The 23,695-nt window shown below is 46.1% G+C and overlaps 1 protein-coding gene across 1 annotated transcript; it reads right to left on the bottom strand.

Moving 5' to 3' along the window:
• Nucleotides 1-1,408: 1,408 nt before the first annotated feature.
• On the bottom strand, nt 1,409-23,677 carry Cdc6 (Cell division cycle 6). The gene is made up of 11 exons (XM_077688073.1): nt 23,101-23,677; nt 22,894-22,989; nt 22,540-22,739; nt 22,284-22,441; nt 21,025-21,131; nt 18,470-18,606; nt 13,760-13,854; nt 9,845-9,912; nt 9,303-9,508; nt 7,450-7,587; nt 1,409-1,891 (listed from the first exon to the last, which is right to left on the bottom strand). The coding sequence occupies exons 1-11, from the start codon at nt 23,300-23,302 to the stop codon at nt 1,799-1,801; spliced, it is 1,500 nt and encodes a 499-aa protein (XP_077544199.1). The 5' UTR covers nt 23,303-23,677; the 3' UTR covers nt 1,409-1,798.
• Between the last annotated feature and the right edge of the window lie 18 nt (nt 23,678-23,695).

The following is a 23,695-nucleotide window of genomic DNA, read 5'->3' as shown; positions in this document are numbered from 1 at the left end:
TGGTGTCACCGCCTCTCTCCATACCGCACAACTTACACCAGAAGTGGTTAACATTGCGCGACAAATATAACACCCTTTCAGAAGCTTATAAAAACTTAGCCGAAAGTTTTTGTAGTGTCATGTTTGAGCATAAAAGAATGAAAAGCCAGAAACAATATCACGAGAGCACAGCCAATAGATCATGCGGCAACCCCAAACATCAAGTTCATTTCAGTTTCGGTGCAATACTCAGTCAGATAATCGTGCGCATAGCCACATTTACTATGCCCCTCTGCGTGGTTTTGCTGTGAATAAATAAAAAAAAAAAACCTACAAGAATGGTTGTTTTGGCTAAGGTCAGTATTTTCAAGTGTACGCCACGTCTTCCCTAGCTGCCGCTGGATGGCGCTACTCGTCCACACTTTGGGGTGGTTCCGCCATGCAAGGAGGCTAGCGGAAGCGAGCTATGCACAAGTGGTTGGCTAGACTCCAACACTCCGAAATTCGTGCGGCCTAAAAAGGACAACATGCTTTTCTTCAACAAAGTGTACAATACTGATCATGGGTCCCATGAAGAAACCTTTTTTTCTTTTTTTTTTACTGGTCCGGAGCTGCAAAAGACATGGGAGTTTAGGAAAGCACAAAACCACTCAGTACGCGGTGGCATGGTATTCGGTTGTTTCTAGACCGGTATACACCACCACTGCCTTGCTGGCTTCTGGTTTATTTTGACGCAAACAGTGGCCGCTGTGTGCGTCATGGAATCACTGCGAGGGACATGAAGGAAAATGCATTGATCAGGAATTTCTTAGCAATTAAGGCATCTTTTGGCACTGAATCAATGCTAAAACGACTATCGGAAGGGCAGACTTCTGTTTGAGAACTTGCTGGTTGCCTTCAGTCCCTTTAAAGCTGTGATGTACCGTGCAGGGGTTGCAGCTCTAAAGCAGTCTGCATATCTTGCGGTGGAGCAGTCGCACTGTGAGGGTGGTGGCATCAGAGGCCCCTCGTGGATAAGTCACCAGAAGGGGAAGTCTGGCACCACGTGATCTGGCATTCAAAGTGAATAATGGGACCATTTTGTTTATTGTGAATGAAATAATGAAGTCAACAGCATTCTGGAAACACTGCTCAAGGCAGCCTTTGCTTTACATCATATCTAGAAACACAGGTCTGCTTATTCAGCGAGGTGACAAGATCAACTGTTGTCAGTGGCTTTTTCTTGCATTGGGGGCTTCTCTAGTTTGGACCGGTAAACTCAGAGACTTGGCCAGACCTGACAAGAATGAGATGGAGATAGGTACGTGCATTCTGCGAGGAAGCTTGCCGCCAATCTAAGTTGCAGAACACTATGACGGAATAAAAATCGCCATAAATTTTTTGTCATTTACTTTCTACCATTTTGTTAAAGCAGACATGAAGAGACAAGTTCTGGTATTTTTTTTTATTGATGCTCAAACAAAGTGACTGGATGGTTTTCCCTAAGCTATCCTACTGTGGAGATGGCAAAAGTAAATAAAATGCAAACATGAAGTAAAAATATGAAAACAGAACTCCATTGATGCAGATATGAAATGTGTAGAGACGTAATAAAAGTAAGCCCCACAGCCTTGGCTGCACTTGGTGAGGAATGTAGGTCATGGGTGCATGGTGTGGCAGACACTGACACTCCAAGATGAGAGAAAATCCTTCGAGGTGCTGGCTTGAGTAGCAGCTGCAGCTCTGGGCTTACACATGCAGTGAGGGTGCAGAAGCCATATCACGATGATGCACATGACCAAAAAGAGCTAAAACAGTACGGGTTGTGAACACCAGTGCATCAGAGCACAGCACTGTCGTTGAGGCACGCTGCCAGCAGAGTCTTGTCCTGCAGGACGTACTCCACTTCGGTCTCGTCCACCCGAAGGGAAACCTGGGGAAATGGCAAACATTAAAAATTTGTCTTCAGGTGACTTGAACACTAAATACGCCTTGTGAACACTGACTACCACATGTACAGAGGGCAACACACTTGTCTATAACACCGGTTTCGTACTTATAGCCTTATTTTGCCTCGGCCGAAAAGCATTTGAAGAAAACTATTGTGTCATTCTGAAGTCTTGACCATATATTTTGACCTCAATGTTTTTTGTGAGAAGTTTGAGTCCGCAGTTTGGTGAGGTAACTAGATGTTGAACTCGGTGTTATAGACAAGGGTGTTGCGCACCATACAACATTAGTGAGTGTTTTCGAGCAAGCCACTTTTCCGTTCACTTGAACTTCGCACGAAACCTATATTTTGTGGTTGAATTTCTGCAATACCACAAACAATGACTGCACTTAGTCACGAAACTAAATGCACAATGCTGGTATGTGGGAGGGCAGACTGTTTTATTTGTTACGTATCCACAGTAAGCGCCCTAAACGATGACAAAAAGATTTTTGATTTTCCGCTTTACTCAATACATGGACATCTCGTCGTACCCCCAACAACCTTGATCATGCCATGAGCATCGTTGACGCCAACAGTGCAGACCTGACAGCGGCTACAGTTCCCACAATACAGTAAAACCTTTGTTATAAGAGACACCTTGGTTATAAGAGACATTTCAATGAAAACGGTTTGGCTAGTTTTCGTATTTTCACCATGTTAGCAACATCACATGAAAGGGACCTTGGTTACAAGAGACATGTTTCCCAGGTCCCTTGAGTGTCTCTTGTAACGAGGCATCTACTGAAGCAGCAGAACTTGCCCCTGCTTTGGCCACCACCACTGGGAATGAATGCCTAACAGTATTGAAATATTGTCAAGCTTCCTACCGCAGCTTCTTACTAGGCCACATAGACCCCATGCCCGTCAAAATCATGCGGTGTGTGCACCAGTTCCCGGAAATACACATCATCTGGACAAACAGATATGAGTCCTTTGAAGAAAACAAGGTGGCACTGCTGCTGCGCTGCCCGCATTGATACCCACTGGGCCATTTCTCACGACTACAGTCCCCTCGCTCTCCCAAGCCCATTCCTCTGAAGTCATACATAACATCCTGGCCCAATGCTGCCATGAACGATGACAGTTCCCACCACTGCACCCTTATCTAACCACAGGTGAGGCAACTGCCTTTTGCAGGCTTCAGACAAACTCTTATCCTCACGACACTCTCCTCCATGCAATGCACTCCACCCTCTACTTCACTACATGTAATTTCTGTCCCCAGCTTGACTCTGTACCACATGGTATGCAGTGTCCGAAGGAGATGGCCTGGGCAGCCAGCACGGACTAGCGCTTCCTCGACTAGAGCAGACCTGCCACTGAACAGGCCTGTGCCTGAACCATCAGTGCCTGAAGCTCTTCAAAGTAGTTTTCACACACCCACTCCCACTCTGCCCTGCCCTTTCATGAACTGTCATAGCATGATTCATTCCGGATAAGCCATTCCACAGAGGGCATTTGTGCCATCACAGCTGCTGAATTCCCTGTAGACAGAAATTGTTATTATCACAACACCCTATCAAATGTAGACTTTCCACACAACCCAAACTGAAAATTACTACAGAGCAGCGGCGCACTTGTACTTAGAGCATGACATAATTTGCAAATTGTGTTTGCTTCTAAGTTCGTTTCACAATATTCTTTCACAGTCTAAAACACAAGTTTTAAAGAGCAAACATTTGGGAGTATGTCCCAGTCGGCTTCCTAGTGTGGGCAAAGCCACGCACCAGATATTCAAATGGATATTTCGGCCAGTCGCAGTGCGCCCCATTAGCAGGTGTGACGGCAAACTCTGCAGCAATGAGGCAGGACTATCTCCACAGTAACTGGCCACCTGTGCACAGACATGCGGCTGCTCTCATGTTGCATTCATTCAATTGTACGTTGAGAAATCCTGAAGCGAATAGTGCGAAGCTAATGCAGCCTTTAGTGTCAACTGTAACCTCTGGAAGACAATGTGCCGATATTGCATCTATGGCTTTATGAGAACAGAAGGGTGCTTGTTATGCAACCACAATAACAGTGTAAGGCAGAGAAGGGCAGAATCTGGCAGCAAGCACTTGTGAGCTAGTGAGAATGAGTGCAGCAGCAGAGACAGGAAGAAGATGCACTGTTTCAATGGCAATCTTGGGACAATCCCATTGGGGCTGTCTGTAGTACTTTTAGCGATAGATTGGCACTCAAGTGTTGGCAAACGTATAAATAATTGCACAATCATTGTAGTACCCTGCCGTAGATGTAATATTGGCACATTATGTCACAGTGGTTGCAGTATTACTTTTGTGTGATTGTTCTAAAAAAAATTTGTCAAGCAAATGCATGTGAAAGACAAGTGTGCCTGGGAAATATTACTTCATGTCCGACAATGTTATACACTCGAGTCCACTTATAACGACACCGTTTATAACAATATATCGGACATAACAATGAACAACTATGCCACCATCCACTTTCGTATGCTTTCTATGGTAAAATAAACGACTTATTACAATGCTCCAGTGCTGCAATATTGGATATAACGATTGAATCTGTTCCCGCCGTGCGCCAAAAATGAGAGCTGTCACCGCCTTACCGTGCCAACGGCATGCCCCACGAGCCGCCGCTGCCTCGCATCCCTTCAACCCCTCAGAAAACGAGTCAACTGTGCCGCTTATGAGGAAGCGGAGAGAAGAAGAGCAGTTTTCCATCCGAACACCCTTCCGCCGCTGCTGCTTTGGCATCGTACCTGCGCCCGCTTGTGAGATCGCGGTGCCGCTCGCTCGCAAGTCGCGTGTTCGCTTGTTGTGTAACCTGCGCACTGTTTTTTTAATTTGACTAGGTGCCTCTTCAACTGCCTCTGTTTTTCCACAGAAGGGACGTCGAGGCCGATGTTTTGGAAACTTGCCTCACTGAAGAGATGATTGTTGCGTGGATACGTGCTGTGGACAGCAGTGACAGTGACGACTCTAACGACGCGGTTGTGCAGCCTACTCAGGCAGGGTACTCGCAGGAGGCCCTACGCATGATACAGTCTGTCAGTGTCTTCATTTCCGCCAAGGACCTTTCGCTCAGCTAGTTGACGCACCAGTGAATACAAGCAATAGCTTGTATTCACTGGCGAGGCGTGCATGCAGGCAACCATGTGAGTGCGCTGTCACTCATTACGTCGGGCTCCGCAGGATGGCGGTACTTGTCCATGCTAAGCATAAAACTGTGTTGCATACAACAAACTCTACCTCACCGAACACAAAGTATTTATTGCCTTGAGTCCTATGTGAGTGCGATTAATAACATCTCTATTGACACCACCGTTGAGAATCGGGTTGAAACGGAGCAGACGACGCCCACCGGTGTTTTTTTTCTTCGGCGTGCAAGCGCAGTGGCCCAAACCGCGCCATGTCTGTGGCGCATCGGCCATGTCTGTGGTTGTTTCCAGTGTTGCCTAAACGAAGAAATTGACAGCTGAACTTTTCAATGAATACCACCTATAGATGCTCTTAAAAAATATGTGTGCTAGCTTCACATGTGGCAAACAAAGCTGACTGAGTATGGCTTCTTTTCCGCAAATGAGTAGAAGTACGATGTTGCTTGTGTGCAAATAAAATGTTTTGAGCACTGTTTCGTCCTTTTTTTTCTTGCAACCCGCTTATACCAATGATCGCATATAACGATGGGATTTTCTTGGCACTTGGATATTGTTATAAGTGGACTAGACTGTATTTGTTTAGCGATCACTTTTCAGCCTTTGTAATCATGATAATAAACACGAATTTCAACATTCTCCGTTAAGCACTACTAATTTTGTTTATTGACATCACAAACCGGGCCTACATGGATTTTTCTTGTATTTAGCCTGAGTGCTTCAGACTCTGCACAAGTTCTCCCTTTTATATTGATCTCGTCTTGTGAATCTAGTTCAGCAGTGTCCCAAGAGATGGCACCACTGCTCCGCGAGCTCGCACGCTGGCCAGAGACAAACCAACGCCGCCTGTATTAACATTGCCTGATGCGTCGCGCGCTTTTCAATGGGAAGGGTAGGGACGCTTAGTTCAGGCACTGATCCGCTATGTGACGTGTGCCGGCAGACATCTCGCCTTACGTCACTGCTCGCGAGTCGCGAACGCTGCACCCACTTCTACGACGTGTGTCTGTCAGCTTGCCTGTTGGGCTTCAAGGGCCGTTTCACTTACATCTTAGCCACGAATGGGTGCTAGTTCTGTGGCGCACTGGGGATCTCATTCAACGTGTCGCTCGCTTCATACTTGCTGCATTTTTCCATAGATAAAGACGGAGGCGGACTCAAATAGTGTAAGAACATACTGATTGTCGGGTAGACATATAGCTAACAGAAAAAGGATATTTTCGGATGGGGCAGCCATTATTTTACTGATATTTTTCTTTCTGGAGTATTTAGATAAGAAAAACTTGTGCGCACGTTCTTTGTTCAGGCGCTCACTTCTACGATTACTTTCCAAACATATCGCATGCTTGTAAACTTCAGAAAATTATAGGAAACAAAAGGATAAGCAGCTGGGATCCCGCCACGCTGTCCGGGCGCTTTTACAGTACAGTCCTCAATTTTAGAAGTGCGTACCGTTGCGGAGTTGCAACAGCGGGGTCAAAACAATACCTAAATGCGGAGGGGATAGAGGTGGGATGCCCCACTCAGAAAATTTCAGGGCCTGTGATCCGAGTAGATAAGCGTGCAAAGCCGGCATCAGCCTGCGGCAGCGCAAGGGATTTTGCTTCGTGACAAAGGAAGTTTTATCAGTGACAGACCAAGACAGACAGGCATGGTGAAAAACAAGAAGGCGTAGGAGCGCCGCCTCGAAACGCTAAACAAACTTTCCACTATTTTGCATAGTTTCCGAGAAGCGGCGCTGGCTGGCGGACACGAAAGCACACTGGAAGGCTACGGAGCAGGGAAGGGTAGGAGAGAGCAACAGGAGAGTGGCTGTTTGGCCATTTTTTGCTCACGCGTTAGGGAATGTTTATACAGGCGGCGTTGGACAAACGAACATGGGCGTGTGGGATAGCAGAACCAGATCCGAGGTCAGGTCTGACGGAGAGATCGACAGAACACAATGAAGAGCGTGGCTCCGGTGGTACACATATCTCAGCAGGGGACTGTCTTGTTGCGCGCTGCCAGCGCCTCCCATTCTGATCATGACCGGATGGCGTTATTTGTGAATGCTGTTGAGCTTCGTGCTTGCATGCTTTGGGAGATCACAAATAAACGACTGTGCTTTGGCACTACTGTCTCCTGTGTTCTCGTATCAACGAACCTGGCTGAGCTGTCGTGGATATGGCAACCTGGTCAACGCATTGGAGAGTCGACTAGGTCGGCCCTAAGAACCCCACTGTATTCCACAACACACACAACATGTAAGTGAAAGTAAATATGAGCGCATTCCAAGGGTCCTTCTTTTTGCTAGTTTTACCTAAAACGAGACACACCGTGGCTTAGATGCCCCGCTTAAGCCAAGTTGTAAACTTGAAGCGTATGGTTTCACACGCACCTTGGACAGTCGGAGCTCCCTGTGCTTCTTGACAGTAATGAGGCCCCTGGACTCGAGCAGGGTGCTCAATGACTGGAAGTCGGACTGGTCAGATGAGCACTGGTGCTTCTGGCAGACGCGCATGTACACCTCTTGGAGCTGGATCGTTGGAGGAGGAGGAGGAGGGGGGGGAGAGGGGTAGGAATAAATATAAATCCCACCAACACAAAACAAAAGACTACTGGCATGGGGGAAGATGCATGCACTCATTCCATGTACACCACCAGTAAATAGCCACCCAAATGGTGTTTTGGCAAGTCTTTTTGCCAACAGGAAACAAACTGTGTGTAGCACAATATACGATCTCACATGTGTCAATAAAACTGCTCAAAAACAAAAATGCAATGATGACCTACACTCCCAAAATTTGAAAATGAGGGTGTTGCTAAGTGATTAATCAACAAAAGCTAACACTGAATTAAGAATCTGAAATGTACATAAAAGTTTTCTCAGCACCATGAGCATGCTCCCTTTTGATTGCATAACCATCACCACTCCTCTTCTTACAAAAGCAAGGGCTCAGACATTTTTTTTGTATTATAACAAATTTACATTATCGAGCTTCTACAAAATCAACAATTGCTGGCCTCTTCAAATGAAGGTGCGGAAAGATACTACCTGACAAAAGGATCTTGTTTATAATCAATTTTATTAAGTACAAAAATGCTAATACTAGTGAAGCAACACTGTACATAAAATTCACACAAAAGTAGCGAGGAGGGGAGGAGGGGTATTCACTAGCACAGTTGGTACTGTATTGAGGGCAGAAAACCAGAAAAATGTAGCTACAGATCCTAAGGCTGCTTTAGTCCATCGGCAGTTCAATTTCTAATACCCCTGTCACACGGGCAGTTTCAATCGTGATTGAGTCAATCCGGATCGGGCGCTGCTACATGGCAGTTTCAATCGTGAATGAGCCCAATCCTGCTCGAACCCAATCCTGGTTTTTCAAGCACGATTAGGGTTTCCAAGCGTGATCGGACGAAAGCGGTGATACTCTCGTCCCCGCTGACTGATGGCGCAGAAGTTGATGACTTCAACTAACGCCAAAAATTGTATCAAATAACTTGGCCCAAATAAGTGTGCAGTAACATTTTTATAGTTACGTATACCTATGACTGCACAAAATTACCAGACGTCGGCCACGAAGTACATTTTTGGCGCCATCTGGCGTACGTGAGTGCAACCAGTGCAACTTCTCAATCGAGATTGAAACGTGCAGTGAAGTGGCGGCGGTGCGTCGAGCGCGCTCGGAAAGTCAATCGCGCTTCACTTACATCCGGATTGAAAGTGCCCGTGTAACAGGGGTATAGGTTTAAGAATTCTCCCCAAACTGGGAACACTTTCTCCGCCTTCCTTCAACTAATGAACGTTTGCTATCTCGCTTCAGGCGTCCAAATTCAGTACACAATAAAAGATCTCTTTTGCCAGTCTGAAACACATGTCGTGAAACACATTTTCTATCTATGGAACATTTATGCATAAATTTGTTTCACTTAGGAGTGCACACGCACAGTAATTACCACGCAAAAACCCAAGAAAACAGGACAGAACCGAGGACAAAACACCGTATTTAAAGGGATGTTTGAGTCGCAAAGCGGTGTGCGCACATGCACACACTTGTATGCACCAAATGAAGGCAGTTAGGTATTACCTTCCGGGCCTTCACACACGTTTAACATAAGTCTTTTCCTTTGAAGTTTATTACTTGTAGCAAAGGGTAGAGGCTGGGTATTCAATGCTTTCTGCACTTCTGACAGACGGGGCCACAAGCCTAACCTGCTCTCGTTACCACGGCTGTCAACAGCGCTTACCTTGCCAAGAGGCACGTCTCGTAGCTTCTTGATTTTGAGCAGCGCCACCAAGGTGCAGAGCAAGAGTTTCTGCTGCAGTGGCAAGGTGGCGTTGAGGTCCTTGCTGCCCATTGCTGAGGAGCCAAAGACGTCAGCCAGCACAGATGTAATGTGAGCCATGTTGACAACCTTGGGAGGGGCCTTCTTTGGAGAGCCCTCATTGTATCCTGAAACCAAAAAAGAACAGTGCTTACAATATGCACAACTAAAATGCCATATGGAAGCTTGGCATGACTGCACAGTAATGTGCTAGTAAATGGCAAGCTTTATGCAAGGTTACTTGTTCAGGCAGCCTGGCTGGATAACAATCAGGCTAGCACTTTTTCCCCAAAACATAGAAGACAGAGAAAGCAATGTCTTCAGCCCACAACTTACATAAACAGCCCACCTGTGGGGCCAGTTACACCTGCCCAAAACAGAAATCCTAGTTTCCAGAAAGAGTTCCAAGGACACAAGGCTGTTGCTTTGTTTCCAGGAATGCAAAATGAATGGACATTCCATACCATGTTCAGGCCTTTGCACCAGGATTTGCTGGGTCTTTGCTGAACGCTCTACGACTTCCACAGCTCGTCTAGTGAGACAGAGAGAGAGAAAGAGAGAGAGAGCGAAGTCACACATGAATAAGCCGTGATGGCATCAGGGGCGTAGCCAGGGCGGAAGGCACACTGGGCCTGTGCCCCCCGCCCCCTTCCCCCCGAAATTTTTCGTTCCAGGCTGGGGTGCGGTTCAGGTAGCCTGAAAAACCACCTTATTTCACCTGCAGGCAAGGAACCTGCAGTTTTAAGGACATTCTTGTTCATATAAAGCTGAAAACAAGGGCTACGTCAACGTCTCATCCCTGTGCCCGCTCCAGATGCTGCACATGTCAACATATACAGCCCGGCTGCATTTCGCGCCGGATACACTGAGCAGCGCCCAGAACCTGTTGCGAGCCGATCGAGGCAGTCCCGCTGTTTCACTGACGAAACAGCACGGCCGGGAAATGGCGGAACAGCAGGAAAAGCCTCATATAGGCATACATGTGGTCTGGACTTTAGTGTGTCATTCTGTGTCTTTACACTGGTACAAAGTGTAATAACATGACAGAGCATGTCACTGTATTTTGTTCAGTCAACTATCAATCCTTGATATGTGTATTTTTCTACCGACATCCCATTTTATTGACTATTGCAGTTCTATAATTTCTGCTATATGAAAAGCATTGCTCTGCCCGTCTTGTACTTTCTCCACATCAACAAAACTGTACAATTCTCTTTATTGCGGAGCTTTGTCTTTTTGGCACTATTCCAATGTTTCCTTGACCTCCCTCTTGGTTAGAATCAGCATTTTTGTATTTGCTTAAACGGAATTTTACTGAAGCCATGTCTGTTCAATTTAACGGCTAGAAATAGAATGAAATTTAAGAAACGTGCAACAAGCTCAACATTCAACAGCAGTGCAATAAGGTGTTCCGCTAAGCGTAACTTTACTATTCACAATACTAGCTCAAAAAATAACGAAAAGGCGATTACTTAAGGACGAAGACACGTTTGCTAGCTTCACCGCCATAATATGCGAATGTGCCGCACGTACAGTCCAGTGCGATTCGAAGGTTACTGCGGGAAAGCTACTCTTTCAAATGAAGCAGACAGAACACCAGCTTTAGCAAATCTTCCATGCCAGTTTCGTTATCGTCGGCATAGATAAAAGGCAACCAAGTCTGTGCTTGATAACAACGAATGTAAAAGCTTGAAACCCAAAGGGTGGCAAGTCAGTCGTGCAGGCCATTGTTGTAGCATGGAACAGCCAACAAAGGAGAGTAGAGTGCGAAATCTTGATTTTCATGATTCCTAACGAAACCGTGGGCGGCCGACGGTTTCGTTTTGGAACCATGAAAATCAAGATTTCGCACTCTTGCCGCTCTTGCCGAAGTGTGCCACCGGCCTACGAGGCACTTAGCCGTTCGATGCTGGTGCGATAACCTTCAAATCGTGCTTGACTGTACTTCATAGCTGATAGAAAAATTATTACTCCCTTTCCCAAAGGAAAATCTAAAACAGCGAATCTTGCTAGTAAACACCCACTGTTGGCCTCTACTTCTGCCTGACGAACTTCGGGGACCGCGCGCCACTCACGAGCACACTCATGATCACGCTCACGAGCGCGTGCCCGCATAACTGCCTGCTCTACGGACGAACGAATCACCCGTGGCCTACCCATAGACCGGCCAACGGGAATTTAGGTCATCATCATCATCATCAAAGCTCCTTAAGGTGGGCTTTACTGTTAGCGTTCAGCATGCACAAATCGCATGTTGAAGTCAGTTATTTCAAGCTTCGTTTGAAAAACAACGTGCAAGAAGCCTTGCCTACATTTTCCCCCTCCCATCTTTTGGTTGACCCCCCCCCCGAAAAAAATTCCTGGCTACGCCCCTGGATGGCATGCAGTGGTGCAGGCAAAACAAGAAGGCACAACCTGTTTTTGCACACTGAGCCAAAACCAGTAAGGATAAGTTGCGGTAAATTTTCTGAAACAGAAAAAGTTCGAGGGGGGAGAATAACAAAGCTGTTGCAGTGTGTTTCAGCACTCAGCGGGCTACCCAGGCCACGGTGTAAGATATATTATTAGGTGAGGACACACCTTACAAAACGAACGTGTGCTCTTCGTTTTGATAAAGTCGCCAAACTGGCGCCGCTGAGACCGTTGATTGCTGCGCCCTCCAGCGGCAGAGAAAAGAAGTTGCCCGAGCGCCGCCCACTCGGAGGTGTTCGGATCCCTTCGGCTCCTTGTCGGGTCTTCTCGGCAGCTTCCGTAACCGGTCGTCTGCTCGATTTCTGCTCGCCGCAGCTTGGCTGGTTCCGCCGGCCGGGGGTGCAGACGATAATTTGAAGAAAGCCGTGCGAAAGCCTTTGCACTCGCCCCAGTGTTTCAACATGTTCTAAGCATGTGTTTTGAGTCCGTAACAATCAAAAGACGGTATAAAACACTAAACCAAAGGGAATGTGTGCTGCGCTAGCCGTTGAGCGCTCACACAAATGAGATATTATGCTGCGCTTTTTATGCTGGCGCAAAGAAAAGATGGGGCGCAAATGTGTCATCGAGTACGCACTGCAACGGATGGCAAAAAAACGTGACAGTAATTAACGTTGCCTGCGATCCTAAACAAATGAATGCGTGCTCTGCAGCCATCCCCAGCAGAAAATGATGCTACTTGCGGTCAGCATTTGTCTGAGAGTGCGGTTGCGCGAAAGGTTTCTTTTTGGTGCTTTGATGGGATGTACTACTGAATGTCGAAGAGGTGCACGCTCGCAAACGATGCAGTGCCGTCGACTTTACCGTTGGCTACAGCCCCCCAAGCTACTCCGTACATGCAGCGGCAAAAGAAAGCGTCCGCTGCCGGAACAACGCCCCGACATACAAGGAAAGTAGGCAGTTTATGAAATGAATTAAACTGGCGGCGAGTACGCTGATGTTTCTTTGTCGTAAATGACGTTGCACAACTGCGGTAAGTCCGTGCACGAAGCAGCGGAGACAAATCGATGTTGTCAAACTCCCTGCCGGTGTCCAATGTTTTGAGGAGCTGCGCGCGCGTCTTAATGAGCTTAGGACGCCCGAAATGTCGCAGCTATTTAAACAATGCAATAAATTACGCGTTAAGATCGCGTTGTGTGAGCTAATGTTGTTTTACATGCATGCCGCTGGTGCCTGCGAACCACCTGGCTTCGGACAGTCCTTGTTCAAGTCACTTGAAGCCTCGGTCGCTTCGAAGCTTAGTTAAGTGTTCTGCCACCAGATGTCCTTTCAATCAAAGGTCCACGCGCGGCGCCACGGCGCCACCAACTCTATTTGACAGATTTTTGGGCTGCTGTGTCCACACCTAAAAGTATATCTTACACCGTGACCCAGGCTGTGGAAAGCTTCAGAGCTGCATAGCTGATCTGCTTGGGCCACCACCACCATGGTCATTCTGGACAACTCTGGCTGTTTTCACTTCAAATGATTTTTCACAGACACTAGTGTAGCAAATGTGAAAAACACCAGATATGTGCTACTTAGATTGTTTTTCAATTGTGCTGATACACACCTTGTGAAAGATAAGATATTCCAATGGGCCCACTGCTAATGCAAGTGCAGCTTCCCTGGTTTATAACCTTTGTTTACAAACTGTTTGTAAACAAAGGTTATAGCAAATGTCATGTTTGAAACATGACATTTGCTTATGATTGCCATAGATTCTACGCACTCTCGTGCTTGCAGGCCACTCTTGTTAGACTGAACTTGAAGGGGCCCACGAAGGTCCACTTCCTTTATCAAAACAAGTTATTGAAATATACTGATAGATCTTTTTCAACTGATGCTTCCAATTAAATAAAAAATATAATAGCCCTAGAATTATTGTAGATAAAAAATTAGTGCAATTAGCTCTGAAAACAACTCACCTGCAGATGTCCAGGGCCTTGCGAACATCACCCGTGCAAGCAGCAATCTTTCGGGCACAGAACTGAATGGCTTGAGGCTGGATCACAGCGTGGCACTGCAGTAAAGAAAAGGGACAAGCTTTCAGAAACACGGAGTGCTCGTTCATATTTTCCGAGCGCCTGCATATTGCCACTTTATCCCAGCAACACTCTTTAAAGAACGAATACAAATTCGATTTGAAGTGCACGTAAAGCAAGAAACTACAGATGTTTTGAGAAAGAGACTTCGTCAGTACATCAACATGTCTTGTAATTTTCACAGAAAATTTGGTTGCCCTAATTTGGGATACATTAAACATTGTCCTTGAAATTAGGGGTTTGCGTGCCACATTTTCTAACTGCTTAAAAGTAGCACAAGAGGCTACAAACTGCTCTCACTATGAAGGGTGTGTGGTTTGTTGCACAATGCTGCACATTCCTTGTGCAAGAAACAAATAAAACAAAGGGACCGCACTGATCGGGAAGAGGACTGAAGGGTTTAACAAACCCTTTACGGGATCCATCCCCGACAGGATGGAGTCGGGGCAGGCATGGAACATGATACAGATACAGTCGCAGGTTCCAGTAATGGGAGCCGTTTAAGTGCACATCTCCTACACGCTGCAATAGCGTATGGTGCGGTCGTGGTAGGCATGAAGTCATGATTTCAGTACCAAATTGTGACGTCCGCAAAGTGAAACACAAAAACATCTCAGCCATAAAGGAGTACTGACAGAAAATTTCAAAGCTGAGACAACTATGTAAAAGGCTCTCTTTGTATGCGGAGATATCTCCCAGCAAGTTTCAACAGTAACCGTTCAGTATAGCATATTAAATCCATTTTAATCTTTGCGCGCATGAGAACGCTCAGAACAGATACCCTTTCAACATCAGCATCAGCACGACGCTGTCTGCTTCTCCAGACCCCAAACTGTCAAAGTGAGGGTCCCTGTGATGTGGCCAACGTGCCAGCTGCGGTTTGCGCGCTGCTCCGGCGTGTGTACCGTGTCACAGTTTCAGGACCGATGTCATGCTGCCCAGGCACGCGGAGAAGATGGAGACCACAACCAGCATGGGCGCGCACGTGCGTCCAGATTGGCAGTGGTGCGGCAAGAATAGTGATGTCACGAGTGCCATCCTGTCATAGCGGCTGCTTCGGCATTCGTTTTGTTGAAACCGAAACTGACATGAATAAACGAGGCTGTAAATAATTATTTATGCTGCTATCAACCGTCTAATGTGCCATTCTATGATTAGTGGACTGGTAAACTGGTAAACACCCATAGCAGCAGGAAAAAAAAAAACATGAAAATTTCGTGTCAGTACTCCTTAAGGCGAAGTTCAAGTTAAAGCCCCCTGATCACAGTACAGCATTACATAAGTCAGGAGGAAAATACCGAGACTAATGAGACATCCACTTTTACCAGATGAAAAGATGCCGTAACATATCACACAAAATTATATACTACCCGCTACAATGATGATGATGATGGTTGGACGTTTATGGCGAGAGGCCAACTAGGGCAAAGAGCGCCAAAACAGTGGTTATGTATGAAGGATGTAAACGTAAACTCTAAAATCGTTCAACAAAACAAAAGTAAAATCAGTAAAAGACAATGAGGATGGCTGGTGTAGAAGGCCAGGTTGTAATTGTGCGTGGGATGAAATTAGGTCTCAAAAAACTATGCGTGATAAGAAATGAGGTGTAAAAATTTTATTTCAGCCAGGAACTTAAAGGTGCGTTGTAGAGGAATCATGGGATCATCCGCTAGAAAGAGTGCTGGGTGTAGTGGAATGTGTTGTCGGTATAGTTGAGGGAAGTGCTTGCGTCTTGCTGTGTGGAGTGCTTTGCATGTAATGAGGATGTGAAGTACGGATAGGCCCTCCCCACACCTGCTACACAGGGATCTTGGAGACCCAGTAAGCAGATGGGAGTGTGTCGCACGTGTGTGGCCTATCCGTAATCTAGCTAGGGCAACTTCGATGAATCTGTTGTGTGTCACTAGTGTATCGTCCCAAGTGTGGTTTTATTATGTGTAACTTGTTGTCTCTTTGTGCACTCCAGTCGACTTGCCATGTTTTGCGAAGGTGTTGTCTTATGTGTGGCTTGAGGTCGGTGTAGGGTATTGTTGTTATGTCCACTGTGTTTCCAAGTGCAGCAGTGGCGGCCATTTGATCCGTGGTCTTATTCCCCGCGATTCCAGCATGGCCTGGAACCCAGCATAGCATTAGTTGAAAATTTTTAGCATACCGTATTTTCCGGTGTATAAGTCGCGTTTTTTTTCTGAAATTTTCGTTGGTGCGTCTTATCCACCGGTGCTACTTATGCATGGAATAAATCCGGTTCGCAGCGGCCGCGCGTGGCCAGCACACGTTGAGACACAGCTCTATGGTGTAAATCAATCCCAAGCCCACCGGTACGGCGTTTCTCATAGCCCATGTCACTTCGGGACGTTACACCAGAGAATTTGCAGCTTTTTCTAGTCAAAAACAATGATAATGGCCTGCGCCACTTTACGCCATGCGCAGTAACTACAGTTCAGAATAAATTCAAAGTAACATCAAACTGGGTTGCAAAAACAAAATGCAGATTATGAATTATTAGAGAGAGTTACTCTGAAGGAGGTAAACGTGCTGCTAATTTTTAAAATGACAGCATGTGTAAAGTTTTGATTTTCGGGCTGCTTCCAGTCACGTCACTTCCATCCGCCATGACACTTTTATTGCGGCACGCAAGAGACGTGCGACGTTTGGAGAGGTGGCCAAATGGGTCTCAGACTCTTGGGACTCCATTTCTACAAAAACAGTTGTAGCCAGGTTGATAAAGGCAGGAGTAATCCGGTCCGCAAGTGGTAACGATGTTGGCGAAGAAGACATCAGAGAGTCAGAAGACGACAGTGATGTGCCGGTGGAACTCCCACTGAAGATACTGAATTATTTCTTAGCGAGTCTGAGGAAAAAGACTTCGACGGTTTTGCCTAAACGCCGTCCGTAAGTACATGCCATCTGTGTGTATCAATAAACCATTTTTGAGAAGTTAGTTCTGTCTAGACTTTGGATGTTATATGCCAGTGTCTAGCCCTCCTTACAAGGGGATGCGTTAATAGGCGGCGGCCGTCGCAACCATGTATTTTTGCCGCACTTTCTAACGATCTGATTCACTATGAGTTTACCTAACTAACAAGTGCGTCTTATACACCAGTGCGACTTATATAAGTTTTTTTTCAGAAAAACTCATTTTGAGGGGGGTGCGACTTATAGACCGGAAAATACGGTATACAGACATTACGGCATTAAAGACAAGATTGACGATGTGGTTTTTTCTGGGTCTGTGTGAAGACAATGCACGCACAACGCTCAAAGAGTCTGTAAAGATGACAGACTTAGGAATTTGTTTTTTAACCCTTTCAGGGTCATGGACGTACATATACGTTTTCTGCAAACACCTTCAAAATGGTCAATAACGTATATGTACGTCATTGCTTGTATGTTTAAAAAGCGCGCCTTTTTCGCCAACTTCTTTTGCTTGGCATACGCTACCCGCTGAGCTAAAACTATAATATTTGGCTGGTGGCTGTCAGAGAAATGGCTCAGTGCAACTTGTGTTGGAGGAGGGATAAACATTTAATTGAGCAGTCAATGTTGGGTTGACCGCCAGATGGGGGACCTCCTTAGTCCAGGAAGCCCTGGGTCTTGGCAGCCTGTCTCACCCGGTCTACCAGATGTTGTTGGTGATCCGGGTTGGAGTTGGTCAACCGAACCTCCCACTGCTCAAATGATGATGATGATGGTTAGAGTTTTTTGGCGCAAGGCCAGCTGGTCAAATGAGGGATTTGGATTTGGGGCAAGGGATGGTGTGTCACAGCACTCCCATACCATGCGGCAGAGAGTGCATGGCTCTATGCAGTATTTACAAGTGTATGTGTACAATGTCGGATGCATTGAGTTTAGTAATGTACCATGTGGAAATGTGTTAGTTTGTAGCTGTCTGTAGATGACCGTGTCTTCGCAAGACATAAAAAAAAAGTAACACGCTTTCTTGTGTGACCCTCAATATCGCAAAATGAATTTTTTTTGGTACATTTACCTCATTATTATAAAAGCTTGATAAGACAGGAGGTCGATTTTTTATTTGATTACGAGGTTTAACGCGCCGACGCAACACAGGCGATGAGGTGCGCCGTAGTGGAGGGCTCCGAATTAATTTTGACCACCTGGTGATCTTTAACGTGCATCAAAATCACGAACACATGGGCATTTTCCCTTTCGCCTCCATCAGAAAAGGGGCCGCCATGGCAAGGAATTGAACGCGCATCCTTGGGCTCAGCAGCACAATGCCTTAGCCACTGAGCCATCGGGGCAAGTGGAGGCCGATTTTTAGCCAGCGTAAAGAAGACAGCAGTGTGCAGTATCTGGTCTAGAATAGTGCACATACACTCAAAAGATAATTTTCACAGAACTGTTTTCTTCTGGAAAAAATAATAAAAACAGTGTTCGTAAAAAAATTGTTAAAAAGTTATTTGCGAATAAATATTCTCAGTTCTAGTAAAACTGCAAGAAGACATAATGACGAATAAAATGAAACGAACCGGAATGCGGTATGCGCAGCAGTCGCTGAGAAAATGGGCCTTCAATAGGGCTCAAAACGCATGGGACGAATAGGGCCTACCCTGTGCCCTAAGCAAACCTTACCTCACTCAGGCGGTCCATGAGTATTGCCACTATTTCATCTCTTGAATAGGGGGCAAAGTGAAGAAGCTTCGGCTGGCAACTGTAAGACTGCAGGAGAGGCAGGACGCGGTCGGTGAGGTCCAGTGCATTGGCGATTCCTGGACAGGCATGCACAGTAAAGCGCTTTAGCAAAGCACCCAGCACCGAGACTAAAGATTGATTGAGTGCAGTAGCAGTTATTTTGTAAATAACTATAATATGTACCCCCGTTTATAGGCCTCGGGCGCTAGTATGGTGGCGCCACGGGGTTTGAACCAGTGCAGCCCCCTGTCGCACCACACATTTTGCTTGTACCGTGCTACGCCGGTCCGTGTACCCCATGCCCAGGGCCAGCATAGGGCTGCCCGAACCGGGCTGTGCGTGAACTGCTCTGCGGGTTCCAATAAATAGGAAGCCCTCATAAATACTAAAAGAGTAAAGGCTACTTCACCCAGGGAGAGGAAAAAAAAAAAAAAGCACACAATTAGACACCAGTAACCGTGTCTTTGGCGTTAACAAAGAAATTCAGACCGAAACAGGGACCCGTCTGTAGTCCTGGAAAATGGTGCGATTCAAATGAATAGTTTGAAATACAAGTGCAGCTGCAGGTAAGCGATAAGTATGAAATATTAGTTTAAAGGGACCCTGCAACACTCTTTGAGCAGTGCAAGTAAACCTGCGCGACGTTTAGATTACACTGCCAGGAATACCTGAGCCAAATATTACACGTGCACGTGAAGCGGTGAGCGCGCAAGTCGATCTGAAAGACGCGGAAAAACCAACCGCTCTCTCTTCAGTTGTCCTCATTATGCATGGCCTAAGGGACGTCACATAGGCCATGGCTGCCCGATCGGCTGTCACTGGTCAACTTCGCGGCTAGATTCTCCCATTTCCGTCGTCGTCATCGCTGTGTACGAACCTCTTCTATGCCTGAACCTGTAGGCACAGTTTTGCTGTTTTTTTGTGTTTTGAGTGCGCGCGGAGTTTGAGTGATGAGCTCAATACTTCCCTTTCAACGGGACCACTCGACTACAAACGTTTATTGCTTTAAAAACGCCATAACAGCTCTCTCCGGGAGAGAGCGCGCAGCTTTCGTCGCATTGACCGCGGTCGAGTTGAGAGGGAACGATTATGCGCGATTTCTCATCGCGCGTAGTTTCGTCAATTGTGAACGGATTTTCATAATTCTTGCGGGAGGAGATTTCTGGAACAATAGACTTTATCCCAAAACACATTACTAGTAGTCGATAGCAAGTGTTGCAGGGTCCCTTTAATGTGTCCACGTTTTTTGCCAAGTACACAGCTCAAACTGTGTAACGCCTGCCATTTGCACAATAACGAACAATGGGAGATCAAAGTTAACACGTTTAGTTGTTGTAATAGTGCAAATGTAGACCATTTGTCGAACGGAATTTTACACTGTCAGAAACTGGGCATAGCGAAACAAACTACAACAAGAAAAGGGAAATGTGCTACAGGTGACACAGGGCAACAAAATGAGAAATGCAGTACGTGTCCAGAAGGCAGAACAAGCATTATTTTAACAAAACATTGTGTAGATTTCTAACAAATGACAAGGCAGACGCACAAACACCTTCTGGCAAGCTGTACCACTCATGCGTAGTCCTTGGAAAAAAAGACATATCTGAATACACTGATTCTAGCAGCATATTCACCAAGTTTTAAAGAACGGTCAGTACAAGGGGACATGAAGGTAGGCTGCCTTATATATTTTTTCTTGTCGATGCCGGTTCTGTAGCAGAATATGGCAGAATCAGCCAGCGGAGGCCATTGCATTTCTGAACGAATGTCGGCTGATCTCACGGTGAAGTTGCTATATCAAAATGTCGGCCTTATTCACCGCCATCATGCAGTGCAATTAAAACAAATTATAAAAACACGAAAATTCAAACCGAACAGAAAAAAATTCGTAAAATGCACTAAACGTTAAAAGCTTTGCATTTGCAAAAAAGGGCAATCCACTGTGCCTGAAAACATTACGGGCACAAATTCGCGATGTGAAATGCGGTTTTGCTGACGTTCCTGCGTGTGAGGCACAGACACTTTTGACAAGGAAATGCTCGAATCAAGCGTCAAGATGAACAGATGACTTCCCGGAGCGCAGCCTGTGCTCCCCATATTAACATTCGCATGGAAACGGACATAATTTATTCTTCTGATATATTGCAGCCGTATATTACATAACACTACGGAGAATTGATTTTTTTTCATCCATAAAAGCGCCGTTCTGTGATACCTTGGCCGCTGCCAGCAGCTGACCTTGCTGGCCCCGAACAAGCAAAAATTGCCACTGCGGCTGCCAAAAGGCACTGACTGTGCGGCTCAAGTAGCAGTGCACTAGCCCTATACTGATAGTAAGGTGTATAAACAGCAATAAAAACCAGAATTTTAAAATGCAGTTTTATATAGCAAAGCAGTCAGGAACTTGAGGGGGCAGTAGGTTTTTAGTGCGCAATGCGGCGCTTCTAATACGGTGACTTTTCATTACTGCCTACAGACAATGATTCCACACTTACCAAAAATAATGGCGCGAGAGTTCTTCAGCTGTGGAAGCTCGAAGAGTGAGTACAGCACGACTTGATTTTTGCTATCCAGTTGGTCAATTTCATCCATCACAATCACCCTGGAGATCAGAACGCACAAAGGTCAATATGCAGTGCAATAAAGATGCCTCAAAATAACAGCCTCACTTTACACACCACCTTGTTAGGACTGAATCATGATGCCCTACAGGCAACAGTCAAACACTGCTATTTCAGAACAATTTCACAACCTGTGCCCAGTTGGCTGCCATAACAAAAACCTCTTTACGTACTGTATGCGAGCAAAGCATAATTTTGTAAACTTTACTGCTTTACACACTCCACTAAACTGCAGTGCACGTTTGTTTATATCGCACTCGTCTAAACTACAGGACGTGGTGCAGCCACGCCAAATAGTGTCTGAGAAACCTATTCACATGCACGCCGGTACTGTCGCTGATTGCCTGCAATGACCCCTGTCGAACCAGGTTATAACAGACATCCCACAAACTTAGTTCCAATGTTGTTTCAGTGGATATGTACAAGGAGATACAGCTGTAAGCTCTGATAATTCAAGTGCAGATGCCAACAAGAATGCAGCGGTGCATACACTGCACTTACGTAAGGGTTCATCACAAAGATTGAGGGCAAACAGTCCACCACTGACTATGCAGGATGAGGCATCACCTCCTATTTAAAGGTGCTAAGTTTGTGAATTCAGGCACTTTTTCGGGACGAAGGGCAGTGCGCTGGGCCTGGCATAGACCTAAGCTGTGCCAATTAACCACTAGGCTTATATGTCAGCTATGAACTGTTAATTTGATAGTGAACCCTCTCTGCTGCCACATTTCTTTCCTGATTCAGTGCCACATTTAGAAGTAGCTGTCCTGTGGCAAATGCTATGCGCTAATAATGCAGTTAGTATAGGCATAGAGAGTAAGCAAAAAAAAAAAAAAGTGCCAGACTTCTTTAAGAAGTTGCAGCCATCTGCGCTTCAAGTTATTAGGGTTACCACGCACCTTTTTAATTCTGACGATAGCAATACGCACACTTTCGGTTACCATCATTACATACAAGACTCAAAATTCTGGATGAGGAAAGTTGGCAGTTCCCAAGTACCTCCTGGTCTCCCGTATGCAAATATCCCTTTAGCCAAATAAGAAACATCATATTATTTTCGAATTGTGGCTTGACTTTTTCAAGCCTGTAACATGGCTTGCTAATTTAAATGCACATGATAGCTCACTACTTACATAGGGTGTCCTTTTGCAGTGAGCTTTGTGCGTATTGTGTCAAGGCGGTTGCCGCTGCTAGATGAAAGGCCAAGGCCAGTGATGATCTTCTCGTATATGGCAGAGCTACTTCGTAGAGTCATGCAGTTGACGTGCACGTATTTGAATGTAAAGAGCTCCTGAAAAAGAGAAGTACAAAACGTTTGGCTCATCAACATAAAGAAAACCACCGCATACTGCATGCGCAATGAGTCACGAATTCAGGGAGACAGTGTACCTTGGCAGAGTCGAGAACATGCGACAGGCAGGCAGTTTTACCGGTGCCCGGAGCACCGGAAACGTAGAGACTGGCAGACGATCCATTGCGCAGATTGGAGTGCAGGAACTCCTTCATGGCTTCCATTTCGTGCTGCCGACCGACTAAGCGGACACTCGACTGAGATGTCAGGTTCTGCTTTGCTTTCGAGTACAGAGATGCTGTCGCGAAAGAGAGAGAAAAAAAAAATCGAATACATCACGATCAAGTGCCATCACGCGCAAATTCGTGAAGGGCAAACATAGACACGGGACGAGAAATTTCATCAGCAACACGTGCTGATACTACGATACTTTCACGCACGCTAATACTCACTGTCAGCATTCGCAAGGCCGAGAGTAGCAGTAGGTTCATGGCCGCTGATCGCCTTCGGTTTCTTGGGCGACTTGGATGTAGGAGAGAGATCCGCCCCTGAAGGAAAATATTACGGTTGTGCATGAAGAAAAAAAAATGTCCTAGTTTGTGAAGCAACATAAAAAACCATGAATAATTACTAGATCAGGAATGAAAATCAGAAATTACCCTGGTAGTCGTCCGACAATGGCACAGTTGCGTCGTCAGCGGAAAAGAGCCGCTTGCTAACTCGATCAACTTGGCGCGCATTATTCTCGTCATGAGCGGCTTTCTTGGAGCAGCTAGCAGTCCTTTTGCTCTGCGGAACTCTCCCAGCGCATCTCGCAGATTTCCGCACGGGAAGCTGGAGCACGGATTGCGTGTACGGCATGCCGACCGACGTTAGTGACCGAGAGCCAACCTCCTTGCTGTGAGCTTCGTTGACTTGCACACGCAGACAGTGATTGGCCCCTTCGTCACTTCATGCGGAATACTTCTTGATATGAACAAGGTTTTAGTACAAAGGTACAGAAGAGAATTAGCCAGGCCGAAAGACCTCAATAAGTTGCAGGAAGGACAATACGCACGCAACACCAACCAATGCTGCACTCAGCCACAGAACAGAACTCAGCCACACAACAGGGAGACTCAGCTGACGCGCCAACGCGATTTGCGCGCGAAAACTTCGGCCGGCGCCCTCGTGACTTCCCGCCATCTGGGCCGGAACTCAGCAAAATTACGCGTGGTACTTAACAAAAACGTTATTGTTAGGTACAAACCATAA

Source organism: Haemaphysalis longicornis, unplaced genomic scaffold (assembly GCF_048455015.1).
Source record: "Haemaphysalis longicornis isolate Haplotype H1 unplaced genomic scaffold, Haemaphysalis longicornis Haplotype H1 scaffold_1, whole genome shotgun sequence".
Classification (NCBI taxonomy): Eukaryota; Metazoa; Arthropoda; class Arachnida; order Ixodida; family Ixodidae; genus Haemaphysalis; species Haemaphysalis longicornis.
Note: the sequence above shows the minus strand (reverse complement) of the source record. Positions and strands in the feature narration are given on the sequence as shown.